The sequence below is a fragment of the Phyllobates terribilis genome, unplaced genomic scaffold, assembly GCF_046119375.1.
Source record: "Phyllobates terribilis strain yellow unplaced genomic scaffold, ASM4611937v1 Scaffold_1__5_contigs__length_1240528914, whole genome shotgun sequence".
NCBI classification, from domain to species: Eukaryota; Metazoa; Chordata; class Amphibia; order Anura; family Dendrobatidae; genus Phyllobates; species Phyllobates terribilis.
This window is the reverse complement of record NW_027362761.1, coordinates 726,678,509-726,705,939: the sequence shown is the minus strand read 5'-3', so window position 1 is coordinate 726,705,939 and position 27,431 is coordinate 726,678,509. Positions and strand designations below refer to the sequence as shown.

Sequence of the window (27,431 nt, the reverse complement as noted above, 5' to 3'; positions counted from 1 at the left end):
CAACCTCCGGCACATAAATTCATCAACGCCAAAACATTAGCAGCAGCTGCAGTTTAAATGGCAGAAGCAATTTCTGTGAATCCTTTCACACTTTTTTTTACACCAGCTCGGGCACTAGCACAACAGAGTACAAGTCTGACATGTGGTGAACGACTGGAGAGGATGGTGCAGGAGTATTTAGAGCTCAATATCAATACCATCAGGGAGGATTTGGACCCTTTTACATTTTGGTCTTAAAAAAATGGATTAATGGCTTGAGCTTGCCGGTCACGCCTTCGAGGTTTTATCATGCCCGGCAGCCAGCGTTCTCCCAGAACGTGTCTTTAGCACTGCTGGTGGTATCCTGATGGATAAGCGCAGCCAGCTGTCCCCTGAAAGTGTAGACCGCCTAACTTTCATCAAGATGAACAAGTCATGGATCTCCGAGGACTTTGCACCCCAATCTCAGACTGTACAGACTAGGAGAAGGTATAACGTGTTATAGTTTAGTGTTAGTAGTCTGGCAGGCATGGCTGAGATTATGTTACGCTGCCTTTCCCATGACCCTCGCGTTATCAAAATTAATTACTATAACACGTAATTAACACGTAATTGCAGTCTGTGATATCTTTAGCATGGCATCTGTGCCTGCTGTTGCTGCTGCTGCAGGTGAACACAGATTTTTGGAAATGCGGAGACTCCTGATTGGGTCTCCATCTGCTGGGTTGGCTGTAGTGGAAGAGGTGTCAATTCTAATTATACTATTTCTACTGTAGTGAAATTGATGCCACTTCGGTGGTGTCTGCCACTAATTTTTGGAAATGTGAACACTCCTGGTTGGGTCTCCATCTGCTGGGTTGGCTGTAGTGTAAGAGGTGTCGGTCCCCATTATAATATTTCTACTCTAGTAAAATGGTTTCCACTTTGGTGGTGTCAGCCACTAATTTAGGGAAATGTGAACAATTCTGGTTGGGTCTCTATTTGCTGGGTTGGCAGTAGTGGAAGAGGTGTCGGTCCTAATTATAATATTTCAACTCTGGTGAAATTGATGCCACTTTGGTGGTGTCAGCCTTTAATTTTTGGAAATGGGGAGACTCCTGGTTGGGTCTCATCCATGTGTGTTGCCTGTAGCAGTAGGCCTCCCAGACCGGAAGCCTCCACTTACTTTCAACTACCCATGTTACTATCCTTAAATTTTTGCACCAATACTAATCTATGAAGATGACTTTTCTGCCATCTGAGTATGGATGAGCATAAAAGCAGGTTGAGCTGTTGCATGTGTTACCAGGGCTCCCAGCACAGCAGACCTAAACCGATCCCTCCCCCACCTTGTCTTAATTTGAAGTTCAATTCAAAGCTGGAAATGCTAGCCCAGACCCTGTTACCTCATGCATGGCCCATGGCTGATTGCTGCTGTACCATTATAAAATTTTTACTGTGGGTCAATTGAGGCCACTTTCCTGGTGTCTGCCCCTAATTTGATGTGTTTTGGCAGCTTCTGGGCTCGTTTGAAGACGTTGTGTATGCGTTTGGTTTTGCCCCCATTGGATCCAATGGTGTTCGGATATTATCGGCAAATATTAGACGAATAAATCGGCGAATATTGCAAAATCGACGATCGTAATCCGAACCGAATATTGAAATATTCTCTCATCTCTACTTATGATTGGTCAACATGATGCAGGGGAAAAAAGTAAAAGCCCCCAGTGAGTAATCTATGATAATGGGTGGCACGGTGGCTCAGTGGTTAGCACTGCAGCCTTTCAGCACTGGGGTCCTGGGTTCAATCCCACCAAGGACAACATCTGTGAAGAGTTTGTATGTTCTCCCCGTGTTTGTGTGGGTTTCCTCCAGTTTCCTCCCACATTACAAAGACATACTAATAGGGAATTTAGATTGTGAGCCCCTATGGGGACAGTGCACATAATGTCTGTAAAGCGCTGTGGAATTAATGGCGCTATATAAGTGAGTAGAATAAATAAATAAATAAATGATGCCCCCTTGGTGTTAGAGGAAATTAGCATATCACATTTTTCAAACTAATTTCTCCAAAATGGAGATGAAAAGTAAAAAATATGTTTAATGTTTGGATCTTTAGCCACTTCATCATGAGTTGGTTAGTTAAGCATGTAAAATGAGCTGAAGGGTCCTCTTTGAGAGAGTAATGGGAGGGAGCTCTACCCAATAGTTCCAAAGTGAAGTGGTTTGTAAGGTAGTTCTAATGTATTCTTATTTTTCCTATTTAATTACATTGTATTTCTTTGTATACTGACCTAGTGGCGTCAGTACTACTCTGAAACAGGTCATAAAGTGGTTCATTAAACCTTTATTCATTAATGTGAATTTTGCTCTAGAATCATTAGGCCGCGCTCCCTTTTTTATAACCACTTTTATTTCTTCTGGATTTCAGTGGATGTTGGAACTTACTGGTTAAAAAAGAGATAAGGAGCAGCATACACCTAGTACTATTTATGTGTGATAGTAGTGTTGTTTCTGTAAGCAGAATCATTACTTCACTTGTACGATTATAGCTGGGAAGTACTGTTTCCTGTGAATCTGATGCATTTATCTACATCTGTAGACCTCACAATCTGAAGCATAAACCAATATATCCATTCTTTTTTCTGTATGTCACTGTTATAAGCCATAATTTACATGTAAAAAATGAGTTACTTGATATAAACAGACCAAAACACAACATTTTGATTTTAAGCTTAATAGTTTATTGAAACAAGTAGCAAATTCTGAAGCAATTCCAGAAATACTTTCCTGAAACACAAAAAAGAATGTTACAGATGATTTCAATTTTCAACCCATGCAAGTATTATTCATATATATTAAGGCACTAAGAGATATAGCCATGGCAAATTCAGCAAAATGTTATTCATGATTTTTGTATTATTAAAAAAAACTGTTCTCAAATAGCAAAAGTACTAAACTAAGGCACCGATTCATCATTTGCAGTTTTTTTTAAGTCACTTTCCTCTTTTGCCTTGTGTCTTGTTGCCATTTTTGGTGCCAAATTCATCAAAACGGCAAAAATGATTCACAAGTTTGGCACAAAGTAAAAAATGTTTTTTTTTTTTTTTTTTCTGGTCTTCAATTGTTTTTCACTTGTAGCGTCAAAAGTCACATGTTAGCACAAAAAAAAAAAAAAAGTCGCAAAAATTGTGCCAAAATATTGGCGTACTCAAAAATACACTAGGGGATGACTGGAGTGCAGTGGCGCCAAATTTTGCGACTTTTAAAAAGTTGACATTGTTGAATCCGGCTAAAACATCTGGAATTGCTAAACTCCGCTCCAAAAGCAGGAAAAAACAGGCGAACACATTAAATATACTTCAAAAAAGGCGCAAATAGAATAAGGAATTGTGTTCATACAATAAAAAGGCGCAAAACACACAAAACTAGACCAAAAGCAAATGCAAAAGCATTGATGAATCGGGAGCCTATGAGTAAACATACAATAGATATTTTTGGAGTATGAATTTAGTATTTAAAACTAGGGATGTTAAAAGAAGACCTAGCATGATTTATTTCCACAGTTAGCTCTTTTCTTGAATTTGGAATGTATACAGGAAAAAAAGGTGATCTAATTTGCATAGCATTCATTAGTTTTTTTTTATGAAAATAATAATTTGTACAGAAAATGAACCAGTGTAAACTGATTAAAATAGTGCTTTCATTTGAGATGTCATTTGTGGCAAAAATGAGAGTTGTAAACAATCTTTAGACCTTGCAACTAATTAAAAAAAAGTTAAGGTCATTGCCATTGTCCTCCTGAAGGGTAGCTTGGGACTGTTGGATATTGGGGCAAAGTAGGTCCAGTGAAATTAGAGTATTGCTCTTCATGGCTAGGTGGCATTTTCCATGTCCCGCTATGCCACTCTTCCTGGGCTTTCTGGAAGCTTCCACCTGCCCCTCTGTACAGACGGTGTACCTTTTGAGAAAAAAACATCGGCAATTACCAACTAGCTGCATGATTGCTGCAAAATGAGAACAAGCTCACATTACCACCATGTTATTCTGCAAAATATTTGGAGATAGTTGATGTTCCTGTGGCATTTGGATTGATAGAGTTGGATAAATGTCATCTGATTGTAATTTTGAGGGTCTCGGTTGTACACACTACATACTCTGTTAAATTTAACTTGTGATCAGATACATTACAAATGAGCTATGGCAGTTCATAAAACTATTGAAAGAAAATGGTTTATTACTAAGCACTGATAGTAAGATTTGTGGATTTTGTCCACAACCATAAAACCCTACTGTATTAATCTATGATGTACTAAAATTTTGCAACTTTTGGCATTCTCATGCCATTTTTATCCAGCTCCCACAAAGTGTGTGGAGCTTGGGCAGGACAGGGTCGTGGAGACCGCTACTCCACAAAACCTACTCAAGCAGGGACTGGAGAAGGATTTGCGGCGAGGCGCACACTAAGTTGTACACCACTTGTCCGGCACTTCCTGATTCATGAAAAGGTATACGCCTCTTCATGAATCGGGAGCGTTTGATGTCAGCACATCTCATCAAGAGCAGTGTGAACAACCTGGAGGAATCCATATCACATTTGCATTCACATTATTTTATTGAACAGCACATAGACCCATAGAGTTGAATGAATCTATTCATACAAATGTGAAAATGACTGATCTGAGTGCGAGATCCATGAGACTCAGAGCACGTCGTATTCGGATCTGTTTGTGGATCAGACTCAGCCATAGACGTCAATGGGAATTCATGAAACACAGTTGCAAATCAGAAGACTTCAGAGATTTACTTCCATTTTGCTTCCATGTCTCAATTATCTGTTGCTTGGTGCGTAATTTAAATAAGAACATTTGACTTTCCAGAGGACTTTTAATTGGCTTGGAATTAAGGTCACTTTTTCAGTACAAAAAACAAAACAAAACAGAGACAAATAAAACCAACTAATGACACCTGAAAATAAATCGGTCTGTCTCCTGGATGGTAACACTCACTCACGCGTATGTATGAATGTACAGTCAATGGATAAAAAATAAAAAAAGTTAGATTGTCTACCTGCTTCAATAATAAAAAAAAAAAACATACACAAAAAAAACACGCAGGCATCTAGGATGCAACTAGGACCGTTTCTCTCAGATGGTAACATGCACACTGTTTTGAGAATGCAGCTGTATTCTGAGCATGTGATGTTTCTTGACTTAAAAATACTTGTTTAACTGCTTCCCGACCGCCCACTGTACATAAACGTCCGCGCTGCCTGGGCTCTGTGCAGCGCGGACGTTTAAAAACGGAGGGTGGTCTCGCAGCGCTCAGGACCCCCAGGGTCCTGCAAGCTCTGCGAGAGCGGTGCAGAGCGATAGCTCTGACAGGGAACATCATCGGGACCTGATTGGATCAGGTCCCAGTGATGTTAACCCTTTGCTGTCTTCTATATGCCGCGATCTATAGTGGTCGCGGCATATAGAAGACAGCAGGAGGAGAGGGGGTGGTATACTTACCTCTCCGAAGACCCCTGATACCTTCCAGGACCTTGGGTTGCTATGGCAGCTGGAGGTCACATGACCGCCTCCAGCTCTGCCATATATAGTGTCCTGCCAGGGTCAGCCTGCAAGCTGAAGCCTGGCAGGACACACTGACTGTGTGAAGATCTCATGTAATGTAATACATGTCTATTACATTACATGAGATCAGCGATCAGAAAAATAAAAATTATTGTCCCATACAGGGACTAAGTAAAAATGTAAAAAAAAGTAAAAAAAATGTTTTGAAACTTAAAAAAAATACAAAATAAATTAAAATAAATAAATAAAATATTAAACCGATAAATCCGTATATTTATGCAAAAATAAAAAAAGTACACATATTTGGTATCGCCGCGTCCGAAACAACCCGAGCTATAAAACTGTCACACTAATTAACTCCTTCTGTGCACACCGTAATAAAAATAAAAAAAAAATGGAGCATAAAACTATGCTTTTCCTCATATCGCCAAACAAAAAATGGAAAAAAATGCAATCAAAAAGCAAAATGGAAATAAAAATGGTACCGCTGAAAACGTCATCTTGTTCCGCAAAAAAAAAGCCGCCATACAGCTCCATCAGCCGAAAAAGCCGGATTTTGGTAAGAACTTACCTGTAAAATCCTTTTCAGCGAAGAAAGGAAGGGAGACACAGATTCTCTACTTCGTGGGTAGGCGGAGCCCCATAGGATAGTCACCTCAGATTGGAAAAAGACGACCGGCCCCTCCAGTATATAGGCTCCTCCTACTCCCATGTTCATCAGTCCGTACACAAGCTAAGGAAGAGCAGACCAACCAGCAGAACAACATATCCCCTTCTGAAATTTCAGAAATGAGAAAACAGGTTATGTAATAGAAACACACAGTCTTAGGCATACCCCATTGAACCTGACAACTGTGTAGAGCTGGCGAAACTGGAAGGAGAGCCGTAGAGCGCTAAACCCAGTCCAGAAGATCGACATCAGGAAGGAGACGCGCTGCATCTAGAAACACAAAAAAACACTTCTGCCCTGGGAGGGTGCTGTGTCTCCCTTCCTTCCTTCGCTGAAAGGGATTTTACAGGTAAGTTCTTACCAAAATCCGGCTTTCAGCAGCAGAAGGGAAGGAAGGGAGACACAGATTCTCTACTTCGTGGGACGTCCTAAAGCAGTACCTACTTAAGGGTGGGAAATAGAGGCAGAAGCTTCCATACCCCAAAACTTAGGCAAGAGCGCAACCGCGCTAAAATAACGGAAAACTAAGTAAAGGGATAACTTAAATTACCGCCGCCTGCAGGACCCTGCGTCCCAGGGCCGCATCGGCTGAAGCACTTACGTCCACCTTATAAAACTTAGTAAAGGTGTGAACGGAGCGCCAGGTGGCCGCCCGGCAGAGCTGCGCTGCCGAGGCCCCCTGACGAAAAGCCCACGATGAGCCAATGGCTCTCGTGGAATGAGCTTTAACTTTAACCGGACAAGGCTTGCCCTTGAGCCGGTACGCTTCCAGGATAGCTGAACGGATCCACCGAGCTATCGTGTCTTTGGAAGCACGTTGACCACGCCGACAACCTGCCGGAATTATAAAAAGAGAGTCCGACTTCCGAAAACCTTGGGTGATCGTAAGATAGAACTTCAATGCCCGCACTAAGTCCAACAAGTGCAAGGCCCGCTCCCTTGGATTCTTAGGTCCTGGACAAAGAGAAGGCAACACAATGTCCTGATTAATGTGGAATTGTGACACTATCTTAGGCAAAAAATCTTCACAAGTACGAAGCACCACGCGATCCAGAAAAAATTCCAGAAAAGGAGGTGAGCAAGAAAGTGCTGCCAATTCCGATACCCTTCTCAAAGAGGTGACTGCCACCAAGAAGGCCACCTTCCAAGAAAGTAGTGAAAGTTTAGCAGAATCCATAGGCTCAAAAGGCCTATGCTGAAGGGCTTCCAGGACTAGATTAAGCCGCCATGGAGCCAAACTGCCCTCCGTGGCGGAAACTGACGTGCGACTCCGCGAAAAAAAGAGCGCACATCCCTACGAGAGGCAATAGCCTTCCTAAAAAGTGCGGAAAGAGCAGATACCTGTCCCCGCACCGTACTAACTGCCAAACCCCTGGCCAGACTAGATTGCAGAAAGGCCAAGAAGTTGGGGATGGAAAAAACCCTCGGGTTTCTTGAGGATCCAGAACACCATGAATAGAAAGACTCCCAAGTTCTGTGATAAATCCTGGACGTAGCTGGACTCCGGGCCGCCCGCAAGGTAGCAATGACCTCGGGCGAAAAACCGCGACGGGTCAAGATCTCGGTCTCAAGAGCCACGCCGTCAAACGAAGGGACCTCAGGTCCGGATGACGAATGGGCCCCTGAGTGAGCAAGTCCGGGCGAAGGGGCAGCGGAAACGGAGGTGCCGCCTGAAGAGACACCAGCGTCAAATACCATGTCCTCCGCGGCCAGTCTGGTGCTATCAGAATTATTGATACCCTTTCGAGTTTGATCCGTCGGATCACCAGAGGTAGTAAGGATATCGGCGGAAACGCATAGATCAGCTTGAACTGACCCCACGGGGCCACTAGAGCATCCACCGCCACCGCCTCCGGGTCCCTGTACCTGGACATGAACGTCGGAACCCTGGCGTTCAGCCTGGATGCCATCAAGTCCACCTGAGGAGTCCCCCAATGGGAACACAGCAGAGAAAACACTTCTGGATGGAGACTCCATTCCCCAGGGTCCACTTGCTCGCGACTGAGGAAGTCCGCCGAGATATTCAACACCCCTGGAATGTGAATTGCAAAGATTGCTGGAACTTTGGACTCGGCCCAGACCAGGATCCGAGAGACCTCCGACATGAGACTGGAACTCCTCGTCTCACCTTGGTGGTTGATGTACGCGACAGCCGTAGCGTTGTCCAACTGGATCCGGACCGGTAGACCGCTCAATAAGACCGCCCAATGTTGGAGGCAGAGAAATATTGCTCTCAACTCCAAAATGTTGATCGGGAGAGACGACTCCTTTGGCGACCAGACTCCCTGAATCCAGAGGTTGTTCCAAACTGTCCTGTCCGGCTGGCATCGGTTGTCACCACCGACCATCTCGGAGGAAGGAAGGATTTCCCCACGGATAAGAGTCTCCGGACGTAACCACCATCCAAGAGATTCTCGCACCCTGCGGGAGATAATGACCGAGCGATCCAGAGAAGTTAGCGATCGATCCCAATGGGTCAGAATAAGGCTCTGGAGATCCTGGGAATGAAATTGTGCAAATGGTACTGCTTCCATAGTTGCCACCATTTGACCCAGAAGGCGCATGCATTCCCGAAGGGACATTGACAGCGCCGACCTCATATCCTGGACCAGAAGACGAAGGTTCGTCTGTTTGACAGGAGGCACGGACACAACTGCCCGAACAGTATCGAACTGCATCCCCAGGAAAAGAATGGACTGTGCTGGCTCCAATGACGATTTCTTCCAATTGATCAGCCACCCGAAGTCCATCAGGTACTGAAGGGAGAGATCGCGAGCCGCTATTGCCTCCTCCGCTGTGGGTGACACTATGAACAGGTCGTCCAGGTAGGGGAGGATCGTAACCCCCTGTCTTCGAAGAAGCGCCATGAGAGGAGCCAGATTTTTTGTAAAAACCCTGGGAGCTGAGGCCAACCCGAAAGGCAGGGCCACAAACTGGTAATGGGTTTGACCTATAGCGAAACGCAAGAAACGCTGGTGAGCCCTGCCGATAGGGATATGCAAATAGGCGTCGCGGATGTCTATGGACACCAAGAAATCGTACTGCGACAGGGTCGCTATCACCGATCGGAGAGACTCCATGCGGAACTTCCGCGTCCGGACGTAAATATTCAAATCCCTGAGATCCAGCACTGGACGAAACTTGTCCTCCTTTTTGGGGACCACAAAAAGGTTGAAATAAAAACCCTTTCCCTGGTCTTCCGGAGGAACCTGAACCACCACACCCTGCTGTAGGAGAGAGTCGACCTCCTGAAACAGTGCGGCAGCCAGTCTTGGCACGGACGGAACGCCCGTCAGACGAAACCTGTCTGGAGGCAGCGAATGAAACTCTATGAAATAGCCTGCCGACATAACCCGTGTCACCCAGGCGTCTGCTATGTGGGATGCCCATATCGACCCGAATTGTAGCAGACGACCTCCCACCTGAGAGCCCTCGGGGGGATCCCTGGCGTCAGTCAGCCTTAGCGGACTTTTTATCAACCTCCCGTCTGTCCTGACGGGACCGTTGCTTCCAAGGAGTACAAGATTTCTGGGCAGATCTGCCGGAGGATGAGGGACGACCCAATCTCCAAGAAGGCTGACTGAATCGTCCCCTGGCCCGAAATGACCGAAGACCTCTGCCGGGCCCGGTCCTGCTGGCTGTGGATGCCACTGCCTTTATACCAGGCAGAGTAACATCCTTAGCTTTAGCTTTGGCAATTAGTTCCGAAAGATCTGAACCAAAGAGCTGACCGCCCTTATATGCCAGACTAAGCAATCCCTGTTTGGATACTGCATCCCCGGTCCACTGTTTAAGCCACAGAGCTCTTCTAATCGTGACTGCCGAAGCCTGAGCCCTGGACAGAATTGAAGCAGTGTCCAGTACTGCATCTCTGCCATAACACATAGCTTCTTTCATTCGCTGAAAAAGCTTTTCCACTTCTGAACGCGAAGTCCCATCCTGCCACGCCGCACGCAGCTGATCCAACCACCGCAGAGAAGCCTCACCGGCCCACATGGTCCCCAAGGCCACTCGGAAACCATGACCCGCAGCTTCATAGATGGATTTCGCCGCTGACTCCGATCTTCTGTCCAAAGGATCCTGAAGATTGGCTCTCCCTTTAACAGGAAGCAGGGAAGACTTGGTCAGCTGAGACAGAGATATATCCACCGCAGGAGAGGGAACCCAATTAGTAACCATCTCCTTGGCACAGGGATATAGGGCATCAAAAAAACGCGTTCCTCGGAAGCGTTTATCCGGACACTGACGCTCCTTCTCCACCACTTCGTTAAGTTCCTCATGCGCAGGTAATGTAGAACGAACACGGCGCGTCTTCTGATACAGACGGCCCGACCTAGACGGTCTTGTCGGCTCTTCAGACAGCTCTAATACTTCCCGCATGTCCTTAATAAGCCCATCTATGCGACCAGAAAGAGAAACAGAGCGATCCTGTTGATCCTCCTCTTCGGACTCAGAAATTTCATCAACCGAATCTGTTGGTGAATCCGAAGCCTCTGATGCGCTCTGCGAGGGAGACAACGCCACCATAGTCTTGCGGCGCTTTTTACCTCGTGGCATTGGGTGTGATCTAGCTGACACCCACTGTCCCAGGAGACTAGAGAGACTATCAATGGAGCGAGTGAGCGCCTCCACCTTAACATCACTGAGCGTTGAACTTGATGTAGTAGAAGGCCTGAGTGTATCAGAGGCGTGTGACTGAACCTGAAACGGATCAGGAGACCGATCCGCACTCCCAGGCCCCTGATCCGACATGCCACCCACATCAGATGCCAGGATGTACAACAAGGATGGCAAAAAAGTGTGAAAGCTGCACAGCCTGTTTTCAAAACTCACTTTTTTTTTTTATATATATTTTTTTATTATTTATTTTTTTTTTTTATATATTCGACAGGCTCTGAAGGGTTAAAGCTCACCCTTAGAAAAGAGCTACCCCAGAGATGCCGAGCAAAAAATCAATAGGGGGAAACTCCCTTAAACACAATGTGTTTCCCCTAAAGTTCCACTTTTTCAGAAGGGGTGAACATCACAGCAACTATAATACTACACAGCCTAAAAGGTCAGTGAAGTAAATAGCTTTAGGAGAGAAAGCGGCAGTGCTCACGAGGACTCCTAATAGGTAGCCTGGAGAGACAGCACTGACAAAGAACCCCTGCCAGAGGCAGAGGGGACTCACCGGTATTGCGGCGACCGCTCCTCCTAAGTGTGTGGACGGACGGGGAGCAGAGAGGAGGAGGCGCCGCTGGACGCCGGAGGGAGAAGCAGGGACCGCCAGCGCACACTCAACCAAGCGCTTCCTGCCTAAGTAATGACGGCAGGAAGCCAGGAGACACTAAGCCACGCCCCCCGCTAGGCCACGCCCCCGCTAGGCCACGCCCCCCGCCTTATTCAAACAACAAAAATGAGGGCAGAAAACTTCCTACCTCTATGAAGGCAGGAAGCAAGTCAATAAAAGCAAGAAAACGCGCGCCAATACAGGGAGCTTCCTGCCTCAATGAAGGCAGGAAGCAAAAACGAAAAAGCATGCGCAAATAAAAAATAAAAATTACTGGCCTCCGTCTCTGCTCCCCAGTCAAGGCAGCGTCTGAAATAGACAAGAAACACACAGGCAGTACACTTGCCGTAGCCGTCAAAGATACTCTTTAGACCAAAGAGCACTTAGCCGGCTGAACGCCACAGGGATCCTCAGGGATGTGTGGCGCCATGGCCCTTTGCTCCCCCCTATGGCGAAGCACGCAGGGACCCTCTCAGATGTGTGGTGTGCGCCTCCGCCAGGGAGCGCCCTGCATCCCCCGGGGCCGGCAGGCATAAGTGGGAACCTCCTCAAGGGGTACACAGAGCTGCCAGGGGAGGGTCAGGGGTCTCAGCAGCGCCAAGACCCCCAGAGACCTCTAGACCACGGGGGGTCCAGGACTCGCTGGATATAAAATAACAACTCTTCTGAGGAGCTGCCGAAGCAGCGACTATCCTCTGAGACCTCAGATAAAAAGACTGATGAACATGGGAGTAGGAGGAGCCTATATACTGGAGGGGCCGGTCGTCTTTTTCCAATCTGAGGTGACTATCCTATGGGGCTCCGCCTACCCACGAAGTAGAGAATCTGTGTCTCCCTTCCTTCCCTTCTGCTGCTGAAATAAAAAAGTTATAGCGCTCAGAATAAAGCAATGCAAAAAAAAATATTTTTTCTATAAAATTGTTTTATTGTGTAAAAGCGCCAAAACAGAAAAAAAAATATACAGTAAGTGTAGTATCGCTGTAAACGTACTGACCCGAAGAATAACGCTGCCTGATCACTTTCACCACACGCAGAATGGCATAAAAAAAACCTCAAAAAACAATTCCTGAATTGTTGGTTTTTGTTAATTTTACCTCCCAAAAAACGGAATAGAAAGCGATCAAAAAATGTCACGTACCCAAAAATGGTACCAATAAAAATGTCAACTCGTCCCGCAAAAAACAAGCCGTCACATGACTGTCGGCCGAAATATGGAAAAATTATAGCTCTCAAAATATGGCGATGCAAAAACTAGATTTTGAAAAAAAAAGCGTCTCTTAGTGTGTGACAGCTGTCAGTCATAAAAACCCGATATAAATCTGGTATCTCTGTAATCGCACCGACACGAAGAATAAAGTAATCTAATCAGTTATATCACACGAGGAACGGCGTAAAAAAAATAAATAAAACCAATTCTTCACCTGCTACTGATTTGTTTATTATGTCTCCCAAAGATCGCAGTAAGGCTCTGCTCACATTTATCCTGCGCTCTGCGCTGAGCACTTACGCCAGAGTTTCCGTGTAAATCTCTGAAATATGTGATTCAGACGGAACCCATGACGGAAGATTCCCTGTAATGAGGCAGATATAGGCCACTGTGAATGCTGTCTGGCCTGTGATCCCACGGTGTCATATGTTTTAGGCGTGCATAAAAGTGCGGTTGGCCACAGTTTTGTGCACTTCTGAAAAAAAGGACACTGCTAAACAGAGGCCAGACGGAGTCCAGAGTAACTCTGCTGCCTCATTACAGTAAATGGATCCCGCAGGGGTTTCATCTGAATTACATCACTTGGACATTTAGATGGAAACCCCGATGTAAGTGCTCAGCCTAGAGCGCCAGATAAATGTTACGTAAAATGTTCCCAATAAAAGCTTCAACTCAGTCCTCAAAAAAAGCTAGTCCCTACTCAGGTCCGTCATCTGTTAAAAATATAAGGGACTTCCAAGTTACTGGTAGCAGAAAGGCTCTGGAAAAGTGAAATGGCCCTTGCCCCCCAAAAGAAATTCAGAAAATTTTGTGCTCCCAAATCCAAATGCCTATTCTACAATAATTTGTTCTCCAATTGTCAAATAGCGCTCCGTCCCCCCCAGATCTCGCTGTATGGCTAAGCGGTACGATACAGCCACATATTGGGTATTGACACTTTTAGAAGAAATTGTGTGACACATTTCGGCACCATTTTTACCCATTGCCCTGTGTGAAAATGTAAAATCTGAGGGTAAAACATTTTTTTGTGGTAAAAATATAATTATGCTTTTTTTCACTGCCCAATGGTATAAATTTAAAAATTAAAAAATACTCACTACTTCCCTAGATGAATTCCTTGAGAGGTGTAGTTTACAAAATGGGGTCACTTGTGGGGGTTTCTGCTGTTTCGGCAGGTCAGATACTCTTCAAATGTGACATGGTGTCTGCAACCTATCCCAGCCAACATAGCGCTCCTTTCTCTTCCGAACCCTGCCGTACACCAAAGCAGTGGTTTTCCCCCACATATGGGGTATTGGCGTACTCAGGAGAAATTGCACAACAAATTTCATGGTGCAATTTATCCTGTTATCCTTATGATAATACAAAATTAGGGAATGAAAAACATTTTTTGTGGGAAAAATGTGAAAATTTTATTTTTATGGCTCAATATTATAAACTTCTGTGAAGCACCTGGGGGTGCAAGGTGCTCACCACACATCTAGATAAGTTCCCTAAGGGGTCTAGTTTCCAAAATGGTGTCACTTGTGGGGGGGTTTCCACTGTTTAGGCACAATAGGGGCCCCCCAAATGCAACATGGCATCCGCTAATTATTCAAACAAATTTTACATTCAAAAAGCCAAATGGCGCTCCTTCCCTTCCGAACCCTGCCGTGCGCCCAAACAGTGGTTTGCCTCCACATATGGGGTATCAGCGTGTTCAGGAGAAATTGCACAACAAACGTCATGGTGCAATTTATCCTGTTATCCTTATGATAATGCAAAATTAAGGGATGAAAAACATTTTGTGGGAAAAATGTGAAAATTTAATTTTTACAGCTCAATATTATAAACTTCTGTGAAGCACCTGGGGGTTCAATGTGCTCACCACACATCTAGATAAGTTCCCTAAGGGGTCTAGTTTCAAAAATGGTGTCACTTGTGGGGGGTTTCCACTGTTTAGGAACATCAGGGGCTCCCCAAATGCAACATGGCGTCCGCTAATTATTCAAACAAATTTTACATTCAATAAGTCTAATGGCGCTCCTTCCCTTCCGAACCCTGCAGTGCGCCCAAACAGTGGTTTTCCCTCACATATGGGGTATCAGCGCGCTCAAGAGAAATTGCACAACAAATTTTGGGGTCCATTTTTTCCTGTTACCCCTGTGAAAATAAAAAAAATTGGGTCTAAAGTAACATTTTTGTGAAAAAAGTTAAATGTTCATTTTTTTCTTCCACATTCCAAAAATTCCTGTGAAGCACCTGAAGGGTTAATAAAGTTCTTGAATGTGGTTTTGAGCACCTTGAGGGGTGCAGTTTTTAGAATGCTGTCACTTTTGGGTATTTTCTGTCATAAAGACCCCTCAAAGTGACTTCAAATATGATGTGGTCCCTAAAAAAATGTGTTTGTAAATTTTGTTGGAAAAATGAGAAATCGCTGGTCAACTTTTAACCCTTATAGCTCCCTAACAAAAAAAAATTTTGGTTCCAAAATTGTGCTGATGTAAAGTAGACATGTGAGAAATGTTATTTATTAACTATTTTGTGTGACATATCTCTCTGATTTAAGGGCATGAAAATTCAAAGTTTGAAAATTGCAAAATTTTCGCCAAATTTCCGATTTTTTCACAAATAAACGCAAGTGATATCGAAGAAATTTTACCACTATCATGAAGTACAATATGTCACGAAAAAACAATCTCAGAATCAGGGAATCCGTTGAAGCGTTCCAGAGTAATTACTTCATAAAATGACAGTGGTCAGAATTGAAAAAATTGGCCTGGTCACGAAGGCAAAAACAGGCTCTGGTGCGAAGTGGTTAAAAAAAACCCTGTTCTATCTTTTCCATTTAAAAAGTGGAATGATAGTTGTTTGGTGATCTTAAACCTCGTCCCTGACATGACTAGCATACAGTAGTGTTTAAAATAATAGCAGTGTGTTCAAAAACATGCGTTAAATGGGTTGTCCACTACTATTATTAATTGGCCATTCTATTTTTATGTTGAAAATAAGTATCTTTGTAAATACCTTGCTTTGCAGTTACTGCCTGTGAGCGGCGCTATTGCTGGCCGCTCACAGGCATCACGTGACCTGCCATTGATGTCACATAAAGTGAGGCGTGACATCAGTGACGCGGTCCCCACGGTGGATGCTGGGTTGTAGGCAGGGTTATCCCGCGTGTCACACTCAGCATCCACCACACGCTTTCCTAATGAATGAGGAGAGGGAGAGCGCGCGGTGGATGCTGGGTGTGACACGCAGAGTAAACCCACCCACAGCCCAGGATCCACCGTGGAACGCAGAAGAGAGAGACCGGGGGTGACGTGATGCCAGTGAGAGGCCAGCGATAGCGCCGCTCACAGGCAGTAACTGCAAAGCAAGGTAATTACAAAGATACTTATTTTAAACATAAAAATAGAATGGCTAATTATTAATAGACGTGGACAACCCCCTTAACCCTTTCGCAACCTTGGGTTTTGTCGTTTTTGCTTTTTCGTTTTTTGCTCCCCTTGTTCCCAGAGCCATAGCGTTTTTATTGTTTGGTCAATATAGCCATGTGAGGGCTTATTTTTTGCGGGACGAGTTGTACTTTTCAACGCCATTACTAGTTTTACCATATCATGTACGGGAAAACGGGAAAAAAATTCCAAGTGCGGTAAAATTGCAAAAAAAAGTGCAATACCACAGTTGTTTTTTATTTATTTTTCTTACCACGTTCACTGAATGCTAAAACTGACCTGCCATTCTTATTCTACAGGTCATTACGAGTTCATAGACACCAAACATGAATAGGTTCTTTTATATTTAAGTGGTGAAAAAAAATTCCAAAATTTGGTAAAAAAAAATAAATAAATAAAATAGCGCCATTTTCCGAGACCTGTAGCGTCTCCATTTTTCTTGATCTGGGGCTGGGAGAGGGCTTATTTTTTGCGCGCCGGGCTGACGTTTTTATTGATAACATTTTGGGGTATATCCGCCGTTTTGATCGCCCGTTATTGCAATTTTGCGGCGACCAAAAAACGTAATTCTGGCGTTTAGAATTTTTTTCTCGTTACGCCGTTTACCGATCGGATTAATTCTTTTTTTATATTGATAGATCGGGCGATTCTGAACGCGGCAATACCAAATATGTGCATGTGGGGTTTATTTTTTATTATGTTATTTTGAATGGGGCGAAAGGGGGGTGATTTAAACTTTTATATTTTTTTTATTTTTTAAAAAACTTTTTTTTTTCACTTACTGCATGCTTCAATAGTCTCCATAGGAGACTAGAAGCAGCAGTTGTCTGATCGTCTCTGCTACATACAGGGGACCAGCAGATCTCCTGCATATAGCACAATTGGTCCTGTGCTATGAGCGCCGACCACTAGGTGGCGCTCATAGCGACCAGATCATGACAACCACAGGCATCTGCTGCAGACCCTGGGTTGTCATGCACGCCCATCGGCGACCCGCGATCACGTGATGGGGTCGCCGGTGGGCGGGGCTTAGGACACGCTTCCAGGAAGCGCGCATTAAATGCCGCTGTCGGAGATTGACAGCGGCATTTAACAGGTTAACAGCCGCGGGTGGATCGCGATTCCACCCGCGGCTGTTGCGGGCACATGTCAGCTGTAAGAATCAGCTGACATGTGCTCAGTTCAGTGAGGGCTCTGCGCAGCAGCCCTCACTGAACGGGCAGTACGCAAATGTGCGTACTAATACGGCATGGGATCTAAAGGGGTTAAGCACAAAATCTTTATACTAGTTTTTATTTCCATGTATTGGGAACTTTGCACACTATTTTCTAATTCAAAACATGAAGAGAAATCTATATATAATTTTTAACTACTTTACAGAAAATAACAAAAAATGAACATTGGGCTGTTCTAAAAAATAGCAGTGTCTGCATTTGTCTTCACAAACTCACTATATGTACTCTTTTTTTGGAGGATTTCGCATTCCTGTGAATCACTAACCTAATATTTAATTGTATACCTACATTTTTTTTTTAGAACTGCTTCACATCTATGTTGCATAGAGTCAACAAACTTCTCGCACCTGTCAGCTGTTATTCCAGCCCAGGATACTTTGACTACATCCCAAAATTTTTTGGCATTTAATGGCTTTGCCTCAGAAATGGCATTTTTGATGTCACCCACAAGTGTTCTATCGGATTAAGGTCCGGGGATTGGGCTGGCCACTCCATAACCTCAATTTTGTTGGACTGGAACCAAGATTTTGCTTGTTTACTGGTGAGTTTAGGGTCGTTGTCTTGTTGAAACACCCATTTCAAGGGCATATCCTCTTCAGCGTAATGCAACATGATCTCTTCAAGTATTTTAATATATGCAAACTGGTTCATGATCCCTCGTATGTGGTAAATAGATCTGGCACCATTGTAAGAGAAACATGTCCATATCATGATGCTTGCACCACCATGCTTCACTGTCTTCAGAGTGTACTGTGGCTTGAATGAAGAGTTTGGGGGGTCGTCTGACGAACTGTCTGTGGCCCTTGGACCCAAAGAGAACAATTTTACTTTCATCAGTCCACAAAATATTTCCCCATTTCTCTATTTGCCAGTTGATGTGTTCTTTGGCAAATTGTATCCGCTTCAGTACATGTCTTTTTTTTTTTAAACTGTGGTTCTTTGCGGGGACTTCTTGCTAAGAGATTAACGTCACACAGGCATCTTCTAACTGTCACAGTACTCACAGGTAACTTGAGACTGTCTCTGATTATCCTGGAGCTGATCATTGGGTGAGCCTTTGTCATTCTGGCTATTCTTCGATCCATTCGAATGGTAGTCTTCCGTTTTCTTCCACGTCTCTCTGGTTTTGCTTTCCATTTTAAAGCATTGGAGATCATTTTAGCTGAACAGTCTATCAATGTCTGCACTTCTTTATAAGTTTTACCTTCTCCAATCAACTTTTTAATCAAAGTACGCTGTTCTTCTGAACAATGTCTCAAACGACCCATATTTCTCAGGCTTTCAAGGAGAAATGCAGGTACAACATGTGCTGGCTTCACCCTTAAATAAGGACCACCTGATTCACACCTGTTTCTTCACAGAATGATTGACCTCACTAATTGAACTCCACACTGCTATTTTTTTGAACACACCCCTTTCAATTATTCAAATACACAGACTCAAAAACATGCAGATCATGAATGCTGAGTCTGTTGGTTTTCTTAGAATCTACTGCACCAACTGGTAAATTGTTTGACATGTGGTAATATAATTTATACCAAAAACAGTGATTAATCTGGTCATTTTGGACTGCTATTATTTTGAACACTACTGTACACGTCATGGTTGGAAAGGAGTTCCCACAAATTGATGTGCATGCAAGTCATGGTGATAGGATGAGCACAGTAGCTGTATCCAGTATGATCACTTTGTGAGCTCCCTTAAACAGACAGCCAAGCACCTGCAACAATTGCCACTGGCAGTGCCAGCACCTATCCTGGCTGTTTAACCTAGTGTCAAATTGGGATCCAAGGGTCCATCAATAACCAGAGTTTTGTGAGTCCATTCTACAGCTAGATACGAATATCACCAGACTTTTGTTCTTAAATATCCAGTCAACACATTCTTTATACATTCAAATAGAAGAATGGCTACATTTGTGTACAGGCATATCTTCAATGAAGAACATGGAGGATGCAGTAGAGGAAATTGGTAGACCTTCTGTCTGAGGAACCTAGAGGAGGCATTAATGGCATATCTTATAAAAGGAAAGTGCACAGTTAGTGCCACAAATTGAGGCCAACAATTACTTTGGTATGACTGTTTACCATAAAACTTTAATGGTCAAGCTGGGCACTATATAGTGGGATATTTTAAAACATTTTGCTAACAAGGTTTGGTCCAAAGAGTTTTCGTGGCTCAGCTGCGACGTTGTGTCATTGTACACGACTATACCATACAATGTCGCAATCAAAGTCCTGGAATTCCATCTATCCCAGTATAGTGATTTTTCCACTGATCTTCAAAATTTCATAATACAAGTTACACATTTCCTTATGACAAACAATTTCTTGGTCTTGGTGACAGGTTCCCTTTAAGTAATGGCCCCAAAAGGTGGACAACCCATTTAATAACATCTAAAGATGTGTATATTGCAGGGTAATGCAAAAGGCATGTAATATATCATAATGATTTTAACAAATATGTAAAACTAACCAAATTGACATGGTTTGTGTGGTATATACTGTCATGGCCAAAAGTTTTAAGATTGACACAGGGAAAAAATATATATATACTGTGTGCAGAATTATTAGGCAAATGAGTATTTTGATCACATGATACTTTTTATACATGTTGTCCTACTCCAAGCTGCATAGGCTTGAGAGCCAACTACTAATTAAGTAAATCTGGTGATGTGCATCTCTGTAATGAGGAGGGGTGTTGACTAATGACATCAACACCCTATATAAGGTGTGCTTAATTATTAGGCAACTTCCTTTCCTTTGGCAAAATGGGTCAGAAGAAAGATTTGACGGGCTCTGAAAAGTCCAAAATTGTGAGATGTCTTGCAGAGGGATGCAGCAGTCTTGAAATTTCCAAACTTTTGAAGCGTAATCACCGACCAAACAATCAAGCGTTTCATGGCAAATAGCCAACAGGGTCGCAAGAAGTGTGTTGGCCAAAAAAGGCGCAAAATAACTGCCCATGAATTGAGGAAAATCAAGCGTGAAGCTGCCAAGATGCCATTCATCACCAGTTTTGCCATATTTCAGAGCTGCAACGTTACTGGAGTATCAAAAAGCACAAGGTGTGCGATACTCAGGGACATGGCCAAGGTAAGGAAGGCTGAAAAACGACCACCTTTGAACAAGAAACATAAGATAAAATGTCAAAAATGCGCCAAGAAATATCTTAAGACTGATTTTTCAAAGGTTTTATGGACTGATGAAATGAGAGTGACTCTTGACGGGCCAGATGGACGGACCAGAGGCTGGATCAGTAAAGGGCAAAGAGCTCCACTCCGACTCAGACGCCAGCAAGGTGGAGGTGGGGTACTGGTATGGGCTGGTATCATCAAAGATGAACCTGTGGGACCTTTTCGGGTTGAGGATGGAGTTAAGCTCAACTCCCAGACCTACTGCCAGTTTCTGGAAGACAACTTCTTCAAGCAGTGGGACAGGAAGAAGTCGGTATCATTCAAGAAAAACATGATTTTCATGCAGGACAATGCTCCATCACATGCATCCAACTACTCCACAGCGTGGCTGGCCAGTAAAGGTCTAAAAGAAGAAAAAATAATGACATGGCCCCCTTGTTCACCTGATCTGAACCCCATAGAGAACCTTTGGTCCATCATAAAATGTGAGATCTACAGGGAGGGAAAACAGTACACCTCTCGGAACAGTGTCTGGGAGGCTGTGGTGGCTGCTGCACGCAATGTTGATCGAAAACAGATCAAGCAACTGACAGAATCTATGGATGGAAGGCTGTTGAGTGTCATCATAAAGAAAGGTAGCTATACTGATCACTATTTTTTTTATTTTTTTTTGCATGTCAAAAATGTTTATTTCTAAATTTTGTGCACTGATATTGGTTTACCTGGTGAAAATAAACGAGTGAGATGGGATTATATTTGGTTTTTATTAAGTTGCCTAATAATTCTGCATAGTAATAGTTACCTGCACAAACAGATATCCTCCTAAGATAGCCAAATCTAAAAAAAAATCCCACTCCAACTTCCAAAAATATTAAGCTTGGATATTTATGAGTCTTTTGGGTTGATTAAGAACATAGTTGTTGATCAATAATAAAAATAATCCTCTAAAATACAACTTTCCTAGTAATTCTGCACACAGTGCATATTGACACAAATATCACAAGGAAAAGGTGATAACCAAGTGGGTTGGTCGAAAAAACATTGAAATTTTAGGGCCATGACTAGGAAAGTCCCCAGGTCTCAATCCTATTGAGAGTCGAACCGGTGGTCAATCCTCAAAAGGCAGTAGACAAACAAAAACACAGAAATTGTGACAAACTCCAAGCACTGATTAGTCAAGAACGGGTTGTCATCAGTCAGGATTTGACCCAAAAGCTGATACTCAGCATGTCAATTGCAGAAGTAAAAATAAGGGAATAAGGGGCAACATTGTAAATATTGAATCTTTACATAAACTTGTCAAAAAAGTTTAGAAACTTATTAAAAAATTATAATTGTACTTCAATAACCACAGAAACATCTGACTAAATCATCTAAAATCAAACTGTGTGAAAACCAAAATTTGCTGCATTCTCAAAACTTTGACATTGACATGGCAGAACTGCAAAAGGTTAAAGTTATTTTTTTTGTCAGTTTCCTTAAAATTTTTTGTTAGAACATGTACTTACTCGGAGTAATGCCAGAGCGGTCACCACAGCGCTAACCGTAAACATCACGGCAGGGAACAACATCACTATTGCAGCCCCTACATTAGTGCCGAAAAAGGAGCAAGCAGCCAGCCAACCACTGCAACAGAAAGATCTTACAATTACAATGGCAGATAGTTCACTCTTTGCTTCTTCTGCAATTTTGTCACATGTGATGACAAACACAGTGCAATGCTCCTGATCAAAATGTAATGAGCCGAGATGGACCCTCTTTATAAGTCGGTGGGATCCATCTGGGGCTTTTGGATATAAAGTAGAAGGCACTGCTCCTTGACTTCCATTAAAAACAAAAGCTACAAAATGCGGATTGTGAGCACAGTCTTAAGTGTTTGAGTTTATAGTCTTCTTTGGGTAAATTTACATGTGACAGATTTGATAAAAAGGTTTCTGGGACTGAAAGCCAGCTCCATTCATCTAAATAAAGTGCAGAAATGTCTGCAACTCCATTCAGATGAACGGCATAGATGTACAATTTTCCTCAGCAATGAATTTTCCTTAACAATGAAAACTAAGCAAAAGTGACAGCATTCATGGTAAGGTAGATTTTAAGGGGTTGTTTGGGACTCCCATATTGATGACCAATCCATGGGATAAGCTGGGGTCCGGTACCTATCTACGCGACTAATTAAGTGATATATCATTGGGCTGCAGCTAGATCTCTCTTACGGATAGGTCATCAATATGTGAGTCCTTGGGCAACCTCTTTAATCCTCCTGCTATAAATATGCAACATAGAGAAATTTGAGGCACCCTGGGTGATCCTTATAAAACTTTGATCTTTATTCCAAATTGTTTAAAAAAAAAAAATCACAAAAATGAGGAGACAAAATAAGGCAGCATTTTGGCCACGTGAACTTTCTCAAGCCTAAAAATACAGTCAGAATACAAAGACATACAAACAGTGCTTTAAATGGCACAAGGTTAATGGTCTCCACCTCTTCCTCCTCCTCTGGGTCCATCCCGTCAGCCATGGTGACCATCTAGTGCATCGAATAAACAACAGTATTAAAATCACTATAAAAACATATATAAGCATATACTTGTTGTATAAGAGAATGTAAAAAGAATCCATAGGGGCATAGCATATAGAAAATGCCACAGATCCAATACAATTGAATGAAACCATATACAAATATAGTTTGACAGATCTATCAACAAGTCCCAAGTATCATTTAGGTTCATTAAGTGTGTGATGTTCAATGCGGTATTCATATCAGCAATGTGGGCTTTACAATCAGGTTTAACAACCAAAACCAGAAATGTTAGACCCCTAAAAATTAACTTTTATTATAATCTTTAAAAGCTTGTAGGACTCATTATTGTAAAAACACATGTATAATAGACAAATATACTATAGGGTATACACACTTTGAGATTTCTCTTAATTCAATTTCAGGTTTTAGCCAGGGGATGGTACACACAGGCCTATCAAAGCCCTGGTAGTCCCTGATATCTGTCCCTTCCTGGCAGCGGAGGTTGGCACCCTAATTTGTACTGCGTGGCGCCCCCGCTCAATGTCGGTATCCCTCATCACCCTAGTATACCCTATTCTGATTTATAGACACAATACACAAAAGAAAAAGAGATAGAAGAAATGACATACAGTACAGACCAAAAGTTTGGACACACCTTCTCATTTAAAGATTTTTCTGTATTTTCATGACTTTGAAAATTGTACTTTCACACTGAAGGCATCAAAACTATGAATTAACACACATGGAATTATATACTTAACAAAAAAGTGTGAAACAACTGAAAATATATGTCTTATATTCTAGGTTCTTCAAAGTAGCCACCTTTTGCTTTGATGACTGCTTTGCACACTCTTGGCATTCTCTTGATGAGCTTCAAGAGGTAGTCACCGGAAATGGTCTTCCAACAATCTTGAAGGAGTTCCCAGAGATGCTTAGCACTTGTTGGCCCTTTTGCCTTCACTCTGCGGTCCAGCTCACCCCAAACCATCTCGATTGGGTTCAGATCTGGTGACTGTGGAAGCCAGGTCATCTGGCGTAGCATCCCATCACTCTCCTTCTTGGTCAAATAGCCCTTACACAGGCTGGAGGTGTGTTTGGGGTCATTGTCCTATTGAAAAATAAATGATGGTCCAACTAAACGCAAACCGGATGGAATAGCATGCCGCTGCAAGATGCTGTGGTAGCCATGCTGGTTCAATATGCCTTCAATTTTGAATAAATACTCAACAGTATCACCAGCAAAGCACCCCCACACCATCACACCTCCTCCTCCATGCTTCATGGTGGGAACCAGGCATGTAGAGTCCATCCGTTCACCTTTTCTGCGTCGCACAAAGACACGGTGGTTGGAACCAAAGATCTCAAATTTGGACTCATCAGACCAAAGCACAGATTTCCACTGGTCTAATGTCCATTCCTTGTGTTCTTTAGCCCAAATAAGTCTCTTCTGCTTGTTGCCTGTCCTTAGCAGTGGTTTCCTAGCAGCTATTTTACCATGAAGGTCTGCTGAACAAAGTCTCCTCTTAACAGTTGTTAAACCTACAAAAGACAAAAATATATCTCATACCCTACCATCATTATATATAAATGTAAAGCAAAGTTGATCTTTGATCAAAAATAGTTCACTAAGTACCCTATATTTATTATGCAACTTTGCTTTACATTTATATATAATGATGGTAGGGTATGAGATATATTTTTGTCTTTTGTAGGTTTTGCTTCTTTTTGCTAGTGTGAACATGCTCCTATTTCTTGCATGTCTACCATCTTAGACCTCAGTTCACATTGCTTGGTTTTTTGTCTTGTTTGCATTCTGTGCAATTTAAGGGTGTGGCATCCCCTTTGTTGAGCTGATTAGTATATATGTAGCTTACCACGGGCCTAGGTGGTCTGGAGTTGGGACCCGGTCCTATTTGTCTACCCTTTTATATGCATTACTTCAACTTTGATATACAGTAAGGTTTTTAATATAGGCAGTATAGGTACCGTCCCAATTTAGGGTCACCTTGCCGCTGGTGGGACGGCTTGTATACTTTTTTTGATCAAAAATAGTTCACTAAGTACCCTATATTTATTATGCAACTTTGCTTTACATTTATATATAATGATGGTAGGGTATGAGATAGATTTTTGTCTTTTGTAGGTTTTGCTTCTTTTTGCTAGTGTGAACATGCTCCTATTTCTTGCATGTCTACCATCTTAGACCTCAGTTCACATTGCTTGGTTTCTTAACAGTTGTAGAAATGTGTCTGCTGCTAGAACTCTGTGTGGCATTGACCTGGTCTCTAATCTGAGCTGCTGTTAACCTGCGATTTCTGAGGCTGGTGACTCGGATAAACTTATCTTCAGAAGCAGAGGTGACTCTTGGTCTTCCTTTCCTGGGGTGGTCCTCATGTGAGCCAGTTTCTTTGTAGCGCTTGATGGTTTTTGCAACTGCACTTGGGGACACTTTCAAAGTTTGCCCAATTTTTCGGACTGACTGACCTTCATTTCTTAAAGTAATGATGGCCACTCGTTTTTCTTTACTTAGAATTTGTATTATGGCAAGAAAAAAGCAGCTAACAGTCTATTCAGTAGGACTATTAGCTGTGTATCCATCTGGCTTCTGCACAACACAACTGATGGTCCCAACCCCATTTATAAGGCAAGAAATCCCACTTATTAAACCTGACAGGGCACACCAGTGAAGTGAAAACCATTTCCGGTGACTACCTCTTGAAGCTCATCAATTGAACGCCAAGAGTGTGCAAAGCAGTCATCAAAGCAAAAGGTGGCTACTTTGAAGAACCTAGACTATAAGACACATTTTCAGTTGTTTCACACTTTTTTGTTAAGTATATAATTCCACATGTGTTAATTCATGGTTTTGATGCCTTCAATGTGAATGTACAATTTTCAAAGTCATGAAAATACAGAAAAATCTTTAAATGAGAAGGTGTGTCCAAACTTTTGGTCTGTACTGTGTATGTATATCAAATTACCATTAAGGCATGCTGGACTTTGATGATGTACATCATATTCAGTTATGTATCCATCAGCAGAGATACACAATGACTAGAATGCAAATACCTCCTAGGCAGATTTTCAGCATAAAGTGACCAAATACCTCCCAGGTGCAAAGGATTGCCATGGGCAGGGAAATCATTTGTCCTATATCAATATGAAGAGTATAGTTACCACGTCCAGAATGTCACAAATTAATAGTCCAGTCCACAATAGAAAAAAGGACCAAAACCCACTGGTCAAATTGCCAGGAGAGCAAATCTATACATATAAATACCCCTGGCTACCACCAATTGCCCAGAGCTAGATAGCTGTTCATCTCAATCAGATACATTAGCAAAAACCAACAATGTGCTAGGAAGGGACAGATATCCGGGACTACCAGGGCTTTGATAGGCCTGTGTGTACCGTCCCCTGGCTAAAACCTGAAATTTAATTAAGAGAAATCTCACAAAGTGTGTATACCCTATAGTATATTTGTCTATTATGGATGTGTTTTTAGAATGATGAGTCCTACAAGTTTTTAAAGATTCTAATAAAAGTTCATTTTTAGGGGTCTAACATTTCTGTTTTTGGTTGTTAAACTTAACTTAGGCCCCACACACAGATTTATGAGTTGGTTGTTTAAATTTACAAGCAGGTAGACTGGATTGCCACAGTATCAACTCACAACAGCAGGTGGACGGCGTGCAGGAACAGCGGGTGATGTCACGATCTGGGCGGTCATATGACAATAGTCATGTGGTGCAGTGTCAGAGGTCCAGCCTCTCAAGTGGCCAAATCGTTATTAGTGCATACAGATGACGGGCAGTCACTTGATCACACCTCCTCCATCAGATGACAAATCAAGTGTCAGTCACATGACTGCACTTTCTCTATCCTATCAGATAATAATATATGCGGCCCGGACGTCAGCAGGATAGGGCGTGTCCCAGAGGGGCCAGTCATTTGAGTGGCAGTAGCAGAGATACATCCTCATATGTTCGTAGAGGATAATAGCGGAGATCAGGTCAAACCACGCCCAAAATAGGGCGAGGATCCAAGGAGAAGGAATATAGACAAAAGGACATTATAATTTATGTAATAGACAAAGAGAAAGGGACTTAAAAACCACCCCAAATTAACACATTAAAGAGGTATTCCCATCTCAAAGATCCTATCCCAATACGTAGTAGGTGCAATAATAATAATATTAGCAAATACCAATTAGAAATGTAGAATAGTTCTTCTGATTCGCTATGTAGCTTACTCCATGTGTAGGGAATTGCAGTAGCTTAGGTATCCATGGTTAAGACCACTCATAGAGTGACAGTTAGTTAAGTGTTATGGATATCTAAGCTACTGCAATGCCCTGCCCATGGGGTAAGCAACATAGTGAATCGGAAGAACTATACTACATTTCTAATTGGGGGTATT

The 27,431-nt window shown here is 42.8% G+C and overlaps 1 protein-coding gene across 2 annotated transcripts in view; it reads right to left on the bottom strand.

The window, feature by feature from the left end:
* Positions 1 to 2,679: 2,679 nt before the first annotated feature.
* Positions 2,680 to 27,431, bottom strand: part of SCAMP4 (secretory carrier membrane protein 4) — a 105,067-nt gene continuing 80,315 nt past the window's right edge. For both annotated transcript variants that reach the window (XM_073686352.1, XM_073686353.1), the window contains exons 7-8: positions 22,000 to 22,117; positions 2,680 to 3,919 (exon numbers count right to left, since the gene is read on the bottom strand). In XM_073686352.1, the coding sequence (XP_073542453.1) occupies positions 3,743 to 3,919; positions 22,000 to 22,117 (295 nt within the window). In that variant the 3' untranslated portion in view covers positions 2,680 to 3,742. The remainder of the gene's footprint in view (positions 3,920 to 21,999; positions 22,118 to 27,431) is intronic.